The sequence below is a fragment of the Meleagris gallopavo genome, chromosome 1 (genome assembly GCF_905368555.1).
Source record: "Meleagris gallopavo chromosome 1, MGAL_WU_HG_1.1, whole genome shotgun sequence".
NCBI lineage: Eukaryota > Metazoa > Chordata > Aves > Galliformes > Phasianidae > Meleagris > Meleagris gallopavo.
Window position 1 is genome coordinate 134,584,004 of NC_139404.1, and position 10,482 is coordinate 134,594,485.

Below are 10,482 nucleotides of genomic sequence, written 5' to 3' on the forward strand. Positions count from 1 at the left end.
AGCTGATTTCTCAAACAGTTTCCTAGACAAGAAGGAAAGCACTATCTGCTTTGGTACACAGAGAAACCGGTTAACCAAATATTTAGAATACATGTAAGAAAAATATTTACTACAAAGTCCAAAGAAGAATCAAGCTAGAATTGAAGAACAAGACTTCTGCATACATTAGCAACAAGGCAACACTTACCTATCTTCTTTGTTTATCTGGTCACCAAATCCCACGGTACTCACAACGGTTAGTTTCAAACGAACGTTGCTTTCATGAAGTTCATATCTCTGAGCTTTAAGTCTTACATTTGGGTGAAAATGAGTTGACACTGAGTCATCAAAACTGGTGTTAAATAGACTGTTTATTAAGGTAGATTTCCCAGATCCAGTTTCCCCTAAAGTTAAACAGAAGGGTTGAGGGAGAAATAAAATACCTGCCAAGCACACCAAGTGTTATCAGAACAATCTGACAAATCCACCAAAAAATATTAAATAATTGCTCCAAACAGTTGCTGCATTCCATTTTTTTTTAATATAAGAAGCACTAAATACCTTCCATTAAATTTTTATCGCATAGACAGGAGACAGTAATACTTACCTATAATAAGTAATAAGCAGAACTGCAGACAAATTTACCAGTGGATTCAAAAGCTAAGTAACTACCTGTGAAACCACAGGGTTAGACATAATTTTTATAAAAAAGCATTTATTTGGAAAGCATAGAAATATGTCTATATTATCGCCGTGGATTTTAGGACTTTTTGATCTAAACCTCTGTTGCACTAAAAACTGTGTAGCCTCGTTCACTCAAAAGAATCCAAGAAGCTATCTACAAATCGTAAGTGCACGATGCCCACTTTCAACATTTTTTGTCTTCCTGTTCTTCATAAAAATGTTAAATACAAACCGAAATTATTGATACAAACGAGCAAAGTTGGGGAAAGAGTGGAACTGCACTCCATGCTTAACAAGTCAATCCCTAAAGAGAGGTGTAGCTTACAACCAAACAGCACCTACCGATACAAAGAATGTTGAAGCAGAAGCCCTGCTTGATGGATTTGTTTACCAGCTGATCAGGTAAAGTATCAAAACCAACATGGCCAGACAAGGATAAGGATCGAAGGCCATCATTCTGCAATTAAAAGAAAAAAAAGAAAAAAGTATGTTATCAAAGCGAGTTGCAAAGTAATTAGCAATGGCAAGAAAGGAACTCTGTTGGTAAGCCAGAATTCATTCCTTAGAATTTACAAGGAACTCGGGAAAGGAACAGTCCAGGAGAAAAAAGAATCCTTCAGCTCAGCTTTACACTATAACTTGAGAAAATACTCAGATTTACTCTACATGGCTATTTGCAGTGTCAAAGTAAACACCTCTTTTTTGGGGGGAAGAGAATGAGGGGGGAAGAAATTAAATGAAGTGGACAAGTCCAACAAAAAATGTAAACTAAAAACCACAGAAAGAATATCAAATCACAGTTGATTTGCTCTAAGAAATGAAAAAAAGACTATTAAACACAACTTATGAGACAGATTTTAAAATAGGGACCATAATCCTAAGAAGGTATATATTAGCAATCAGAATACATTCTGAGTAGCTGGAATTGTATTATTTTATTTTATAAAAGTAACTATTTCATTACCTACACATCAGAACTCTAGATAATATATATTACTAGAAATGTTTAGAGGAGCACAGTGTGTTTTAAATATCCAGAATCCTGCATCACAACAAGGCAATGAGCATACAAAAAAAAAAAAAAAAAAGCATAAGATTATCAGTTCATACAGTTCTGTTTCAAAACATTCCATATCAAAAGTGTAAACAGCAACAAGTCCATGCTATTCTGCCTCTTCTGTTTGCAATCCACTTGCCCCTAATGGCTCCTGGGAATGTTATATATACCCAATTGTAGAAATACCTCATTTAATACTCCCAAGCACAAAGGAGTGCCACCTTTATTAGCAGGTATGCTATACAGCAAGTGTCAGACTGCTTGCAGCTAAAAGGATACAGACATGGCTTACAGCAGATGGTTCCCCTCCTCTGGTTTTGCTCAGGATTTCTTGTGTGGGACTACAGACTGTGCTCGCTCTCAATTTAGACCGATGTAGTCAGGTATCTCTGCTTAGACTGATGCAATGAGGAGAAACCACTGCCCTAGGCATCCTGTTGCATGCCCACCGCCCTCTGGTGCAGCCCCTTTCCCTCACCCCCAGTTGCCCCTCCCCTGACAGCTCCATGCCGTTCCCTCGGGCCCTGTCGCTGTCACACAGAGCAGAGCTCAGCGCTGCCCCTCCGCTCCCTGTGAGGAGCTGCAGCCGCCATCAGGCCTCCCCTCAGCTCTTCTGCGCTGAGCACGAGGGGCCTCAGCTGCTCCTCACACACCTTGCCCCACAGACCCTTCCCCGCCTTTGCAGAGTTTTTTGATTGAAGTCCACTTTAATTTCTGTGGCCAAACCCAACAAAAGCCACAAGCTGGTTGGCCATTTCCAGAAGTCACTAGGAACAATTACTGCATCACCCACAAGGCACTACAACAGGATTAAATCTGCTTAGCAAGGCAAGAGTGAGAAACCTCATATTACAGCTGTGCCCACAGCACATGGGAAAGCAGCAGGAGCCCTCACAGCCTCTAACTCCGGAACTTCCGTTTTCAGAAGGAAGAAAGTGATTAATCACAACCGAACAATTCAGCACAAAAGTGTATTGTTTTCTGGGAACAGAAATAAAAAACAATCTTTTCTTCTACTGTTACATCAGTTATTTATCACAAAAATTGATAAAATTTCTGTGAAACAGAGAACAATGGAAAATCATAAATGTGCAAAACAAGGTGCCTTCTCTGTGTTTAGCTTAGAAAACTATGGCTGTGTTTACAGCTCAACAATATGGCCGTATCACTCTTTAAAAATTCATCATTTCTTTGTGTTTCTGAGTTTCTCCCAGAAAACTCTACTTATGGATATGTGTTTCAGTCAGGAAAGAGATATGTCTGCAACAAACATGTATGCAGTTGTCAAGACAATCATCTGAAATTTGCTATTTTAAAATAGCGTATTTCATCTTTCTTCAGTACACAGAAGTTAATTTAATGATATCACAGTTACAAGTGAAAACGAGAACTGTTTTTCTGGAAATGTAAATATACAGAAGTCCACTGCAAGTGCTGTGTCATTTCACACAAAAGCTTGACACCAGAAACGCCCTGGTAAACTGTAAATGCATAATAAAGGAAAAGGCTACTAGAATGTGAATCGGATTTCCCCCACATGTAATTTAGAACCTTCGTCACAAGGTCGCTCTTCTCAGATCTTTCTGCCAGAGCTAATGACTTGGTAAACCAACAAGCTAACCACCAACCACCGCCTCCGCCCCAAACCTCACATCTCACCAGTTCCACATGACCTGACAGTGAAAACGTGCACGGCCACAAAGCACATAACAGCTGGAATTTCAATCACAAAGAGTATTTGTTATATCAGTCATGAGAACAAGTTTTAATGTCTTGCCCTACTGTTCTCATTTTAAAGAGAAAACTGACAGACTGAAGGATGGTCAGAACAAAGTAACTCAGGGTCTTGAAAACCATCTTTCCAAGAAAATGGTCAGAGTTGTCTTGAACATAGAGGAGGAGATTTTTGGTATTGCACTTTTTGTGAAAAGAATTACATTAATAGTTGAGTGTGATGAAAAGCTGGAAACTTCAGGGTCTATTTCTAAGTCTGCGTACTATTTCAGGGATTTAAACCACTATTAAGCTGTTCAGATAGCTGTCCTAAAACTCAACTGACTCTTCAGAAACCAGTTTCACCAATAACACTGTAGTAAAAGCTCTTAACTGTTAAACTGTTAAATTCAAGAAACACCATGTCATTCAATTTCAGCTGAAGTCTCAGCCATGCTGCTTTAGAAGAATATATCCTTGCACAGTTGTACTTCTGTTTTCCACATGAAAAACATCATAACATTGAGTCCTGCTGTCCTGATCTGGAGACTTGCAACCATCCATGCTCTTATAATAAATACCTTTGTAAACCTGTTAAGTCTGACAAACGTGGGAACATTCATATAAAGAATAATAAGCTACATTTTCCCTTCCAAAATTTTCCAAGCACATCATGACTAGATGACCTTAATGTTCTTTTCCAACCTTAATATTCTGTTTTTTTCCTCCTGTATGCCAGTACCCCATGCAGCCTCACTGTGTTACTATCTAATCTACTATCTGTGTTACTATGTGTTACTATCTAATCAGAGACATTAAATTCACAAGCCTGGTTGTGAAATATCTGCATTCTTACTACTTTTCTAAGAAAGAATATGTCATTTGGTTGAAAAACAATTTGCTTCTGTATCACCTGTTTAGGAAAACGGTGACAACTAAAGCATCACCAAACATAAATCACACAAAAGCAGTTAAGTTGCTGTACTAGTTAGTCCTTTTGAATCGGCTTCAGCTGCCTGGAGCAGCTAAATCATGTTGGAAGACAGCTCACCACCCAACTTTATTCAGTGAAGTAATCAAAGCCTGCAGACTGAATGCTAATAGGGCTGGAATATTCCCATAAATTCTTCCTGTTTCTCATTTCTTTCTTAGAATTAATAGTCTCATCAAAATAGCAAACAATTTAGGCAGGTTGCAGTGGCTCAAATCACATCTTGCTTCTCCCCTCCAATTTGTTTTTTAAAAGGTTGGTAGCGCAACATAGAACTAGCAAAATCAGTACCCCAAGTACACTGATTTACAAAAAGTGGTCTAGCCCATTAGAAGCAGTGTGCAAATAAAAATTATTGTCTGAGACAAAAGTAGTATTTAATTTTTTTTCTTTCAGAAACAAAGTTCTATTTTAACCCTGCCACATATTTCAGACTAAAATTGCACAACACTGGGCCATCCCGCATCAAAGGCTGCATCTCGGACTTACACGGGTGTCCCAGATAAGCCTCCTGCAGAACCAGACTTGCGGTCCAAGCAAACCATTACCTCAGCAGTCTGCTGGACTGCAGGCTCTGCAAACGTGACTCATTCAGAGTCCCAAGTCTCTCACAACAGCAAACAGCTAAAGGTATTCATTAAACCAGAAAATTAATTTTAATTCCCCAATACCAAGTGACACTATGGTACAATCAATTACCTCCCTAATGCCATTTAATTTAATTCAATAAATATTAACATTGCTAGTGCCTCAAAACAGACATTCTATTTTTCTACTCTGAAAATTATTTTCCATTTTTGGGTGGTCAAAATGTAAAATGAAGATGCAGCCATGCATACCGCTGGTGAATCTCTATTCAGATACATGCATGAAGGAGAGACAGAGCAGGTGGGACGAGCAGAGGGAACAGAAAGAGAATCTTGGTGAAGTAACACAGAAGAAAGGGAACAGGGGAGTAAGGTAGGAAAACAAAAATACAAAGAAAAGTCCATGAAGATACGGAATAAGAAAAGAAATATGTGAAAAATTACAAGGAATTAATACATCAGCCTACTCTGTAAAATGAAAAGAATCGCAAGGAGTCAAATATGAAGCAAAATATGCCAAAAACTACTGCATAGGAAATTATTGGCCAAAGGATGATTCAAAGAAAAATCACTTGAGAAATTTTACAGTGAACAAGTGATTTATTCACCATGTCAGAAACCAGCAGCCAGGTTTGAGGGACTGATCCAAAATATCTTGAGCCCAGAATTATTCTTACAGCTCTTGCAAATGACCTTTTACACAGCATTCTGCAGTACCTACAATTTCTTTTTTCTAGTCCACTTCAACACACAAGGCAGCCAACTGCCTTAAACCACTGAGCACTTCCTTGATATATATATATGAGCAGAGCAAGAACATTGCTGTCAGCTGAGGGCATGCAGCTCGCTGTGCTGCTGCTACAGAGAACTGCTGGATTCTATTTGATGATAATTATCAACAAAGAAGCAAAAAAGCAGAAACATCTTGATCATTTTCCAGTTGTAAGGAGGTGATTTCACAGGGACTTGCAAATGTCACGAAGGCCTCTCTTTCACAGCAGGTATTTAAGTAACCTGAGAATGTGGCATGCTTTGTACCTGCACCTCCTGCACTGCAGGTAATGAGGAAAACAAAGTAAGGAGCTGAAATCTGTTGCAGCACACTGAGATGTCTGTGATAAGAGAAAATAATCGGCACTGAAGCAGTGACCACTTTGCTTCAGTAGACATGCCCTGAGCTGGCCACGAGCCACTGGGGCACTGTGTTTCCTGGACAGCAGCAGTCAGCCGCAGTCCATGGCCCTTCACATCCACACCAAGAGCAAGGCCCTGGGTGTGAGGGGCAGCAGCTGGCAGCGAGTGTTTGACTGCAACGTGGATCACTTTCTTCTTCTCCCCTTTAATTAGTCAATGCTGAGCATTGTACGCTGTTCTACAGCTACAGCAGCTGCCAGAACTTTCCCAGAAGTCAACATTTCAAAACTTGGAAGCATTGAATGCGTGTATCTCAAGACTGTGTGCAGCCTGATTGTGTGGTAAGGTCAGACTGCACTCTGAGTGATTTTGCATTCCTTCTATGAAAGGACTGAGAACAAAACCCTTCCCACAACATACTCAAAAACACTTCAATGATTGCACAGCATGTGCCAAGCTAGGAAATCTTATTTGATGTCACTTTGTTACTTGAAAGCCCACGGCTAAAGCACTGTTCCCCATGACAGACCAGTCTCATCCTTCTGCTTTTAGCTCTCTCCTCTGTGAAGCCTTCCACCTCTGTGCCCCTCTCTTTTCTTCACAGACCTAGTGGGCCCTCCAGTCCAACTCCCTGTTTCTGTTGCTGCTTTACTACCTCTCTTCACTCTTCATGCAACCTCAATCAGCATAAAACATTTTGTAGTGCTTCTTAAACTTCAGCTCTTTGTTTTTTCTCCTTTAGTATCTTACTGGCCTCCCACAAACTGGCCCAGAGGAGAGTTACTCCAGCTGCAGCGAGGAGGTGTCAGTATCTTTCCTCATGTGACAAGTGACAGGATGCAAGGAATCGTGTCCCAGGAGTGATTTAGACTGAATATCAGTGACAATTTCTTCATGGAGAGGATAGTCAAGCATTGAAACAAGCCACTCAGAAAAAAAGTGGGATCCTCGTTCCTGAGGTATTTAAGAGCTGTGTTGATGCAGCACTAAGGAAGAAGGCTTAGTGGTAGGACTCATACTGTTAGGTGATGGTTGGACCTAGTGATCTCAGAGATCTCTGCCTGCCTCAGTGATTTTATGAAAGAAGACTCCCAAAGTACAGTGGCTGTCCTCCATTCATAGAATCATAGAACCATTAAAATTGGAAAAGGCAACTAAGATCATCATGTTCAATCATCAGTCTATCCCCATCATGCCCAGTAAACATGTCCCTCAGTGCCACATTTCCACATTACTTTGACACTTCCAGGGACAGTGACTCCCAGGCCTCCCTAGACAGCCTGTGCCAGTGCCTTATCACATTTTCTGAGAAGAAATGTTTCCTAACGTCCAATCTGAACCTCTCCTGGCGCAACTTGGGGCCATTCACTCATATCCTATTGCTATTACCTGGGAGAAGTCGCTGACTCCCACCTCACCACAGCCTCCTTTCAGGTCATTGCATGGAGCAGTAAGGTCTCCCTTGAGCTTCCTCTTCTCCAGGCTGAATGATCCCAGCTCCCTCAGCCCTTCTCCCAGGGCAGCCTCCTACACAGTCACACTGCATAACACCGCAGTGGGACAAAGCCTGGAGCCACCCAACCAGGTACTTTGCCTACCGGCATAAAATGCGGGTTGCTGGCTCTGCAGCCAGGGTGGAGGAATTCTCCCTAAAAAACAAACAAACAAACGAAGCTCCTCTCACTCTGCCTTACATGAATGCTTTGCATTGCTAAGGTGCGAAGCACAGCAGAGGACTCCATTTCACACTCATATTCAGAATTCCAGCCTTAACACACTGAGGGGTGCTATGCCCTCAAAGCCTAGGAACCTATTGCTTTGCCCTCATACACAGAGTAGCAATTCTCTGATATCCAGGATGCAGCGTATTTCTGGAAACTCACAGCACCCTCTGAGACCTTCCACAACATCTGTAAACCCTGGCAGCTTCGGCTGCCCGAGGACTCCAGTCGGTTTCCAACCGTACCGTACCGTACCGTACCGTATCGTTCCTCCCCGGGAGGCCGCTGCCCGGGACCCGCACCCCGCGCTGTCCCGTCCCCACTCCCCTCGCAGCGGGCAGGCGCTGGCAGCCCCCCTCTGCTCCCCGCGGCGGGACTTACCGGCTGCCCCGCGCCGGCCATAGCCCCGGGTGGGACAGAGAGCGGCGAGACGAGACGGAGCGCCGCGACAGAACCTTCCCATCCTCCGAGCCCCAGCGGGGACCGGGAGGAGCCGTTCGGCGGAGGGGCGGGCGCGGGGACAGCGCGCACCCGGCGGGCGGTGGAGAAGGCGGTCGGACGCGGTGCCACCCCGCTGAGCCGCCCCGGCCCCTCCCGACCGGAGGAGGGCGCGCCGGCGCCGCGGCTCTGAGCCGGCCGCGCCGCCCGGAGGAGGGGCCCGGGCGGCAACGGCGGCCGCGCCGCGCCCTGGGCGGCAGTCAGCGGCAGCGCGATGGGGAAACGGCGGTGATGGCGGAGCCCGCCGAGCTGGGCCAGGAGACGGTGGTGCGGTTCCTGGCGGAGCGGGGCGGGCGGGCGCGCCACGAGGAGCTGCGAGAGCATTTCCGGGGCTGGCTCAGCCCCCCGGAGCCCGAGCGCCGCGCCGCCGCCCGGCAGCGCTTCAAGGAACTGGTTAACGCCGTGGCCACCGTGCGCCAGGATCCCGACACCGGCGCCAAGTACGTGTGTCTCCGGCGCCGGTACTGCGCCCCGGGAGCCGCCGGCGCCGTGAGCCCCGAGGCGGCGGCGGAGGGCAGCGCGGAGCGGCCGAGCCCACTGCCCTCCCCGCGGGCGGGCGCTGAGCGGGAGGCGGCGGCGGCGGGCGGAGATGCCGGCGGCCGCGCGGAGCCCGAGGGGCGGCGGGGCGAGGCGCCCCGGCCGAACCCGGCGGCGGGCGGAGGGCAGCTGAAGGGCTCTCAGCGAGGACCGGCGCCCGGGCGCGGCGGCGGCGGCGGCGAGGAGGCGGCGGTAACGGCGGAGGAGACGGCGGAGGGGTCCGGCGGGGCGGCGGGCGGCCGCAGGACCCTGAGGGAGACGGCGCGGGGCGGCTCGCCCCAGCTGAAGCGCGGCGTCCCACCCGGAGGGGGTCGCGGACGCGGCGGTGGCGGCGACTCGGACAGCGCCTCGGTGGCCTCGTCCTCCGCCGAAGAGGAGGGCAGCACGACGGGCTCGGTGGCTTTGGACCCGCTGGAGCACGCGTGGATGCTGTCGGCTTCGGACGGGCGGTGGGAGACGCTGGAGGGGCTGCTGAGCTGCGAGCCCTCGCTGTTCTGTAAAAAGGACTTCATCACCGGCTTCACGGCGCTGCATTGGGCCGCCAAGCACGGGCGGCAGGAGCTGCTGGCCACCCTGGTCAACTTCGCCCAGCGGCACCAGCTGCCTGTGGACATCAACGCACGCACCAGCGGTGGGCACACGGCGCTGCACATCGCTGCCATGCACGGCCATACCGAGGTGGTGAAGCTGCTGGTGGGCGCCTACGACGCCGACGTGGACATCCGCGACTACAGCGGGCGTAAGGCCGCCCAGTACCTGCACCAGGGCACCTCGGGGGACATGCGGAGCCTGGTGGGAGCCCTGGACGAGGAGGAGGAAGAAGAGGAAGGGGCCACTGGCAACGGGAGTGTGCGCTGGAGGCTCTCCAAGGTGTTGCCCTCCAACCTCATGAGCTACCGCCTCTCCCACCACCATCACCACCATCACAGCGCTGGGGAGGAAAACGAGAGTGCCGATGGGGCAGCGGTGCCAGGCAAGGGCAAGGAGATGGCCAGGAAAGCCTCAGGCAGTGGGCGGATGAAGCCTCGGCTTAATAAGATCCGCTTCAGGACTCAAATCATCCACAACACGCCCTCCTTTCGCGGTGACACCGAGGAGGATGAGCACGAGGAGAAATCCCTGAAGACATCGTTCAAGCTCAGGCCAAAGTCCAACATCTTTGGGTAGGGTCAAGGGGGAGGTGGGTGCCTGGACCAGAGTGCCCCAGGTTGTAGGTCGAAGCAGGCGCTCGTCTGAACTCATGTGCTCGGGGGAGGTGAGTCCCAGAGCCTTGCTGGAATCTGCAGTTGGGTGGCTGGAAGCTGCTGAGGAGGTGATGCCTTGGCTGGGCCCTTGCTGGGACAAGGAGCAGTGGGTGAGCTGAGAAATGCTGGGGTGCTTCTGGGTCAGAAACGTGTTCATAAACCTCCTAGGATTAGCGAGCTGAGCGAGGGAAAGGAAAATGCAGATGTTCTACTCTTGTATTATCAACCCGTACTATAAATTGCTCATAACTTGCTATGTAAGAGCACCACCTCAGTAATATGCAGGTGTATTTTAAGTTTCTTGTTAACAGCAATACCACCTGGTGCGGTACAGAGT

General features: G+C 47.6%; 1 protein-coding gene across 2 annotated transcripts in view; it reads right to left on the reverse strand.

The window, feature by feature from the left end:
• SEPTIN10 (septin 10) overlaps positions 1-9,939 on the reverse strand; it is a 31,061-nt gene extending 21,122 nt beyond the window's left edge. Inside the window, exons 1-3 of one of the 2 annotated variants that reach the window (XM_031557669.2) lie at positions 8,248-9,935; positions 1,006-1,120; positions 188-383 (exon numbers count right to left, since the gene is read on the reverse strand). In XM_031557669.2, the coding sequence (XP_031413529.2) occupies positions 188-383; positions 1,006-1,120; positions 8,248-9,825 (1,889 nt within the window). In that variant the 5' untranslated portion in view covers positions 9,826-9,935. Of the gene's footprint in view, positions 1-187; positions 384-1,005; positions 1,121-8,247 lie in introns of both variants that reach the window. The other variant, XM_010728292.3, reaches the window with a different exon arrangement.
• Positions 9,940-10,482: the final 543 nt, after the last annotated feature.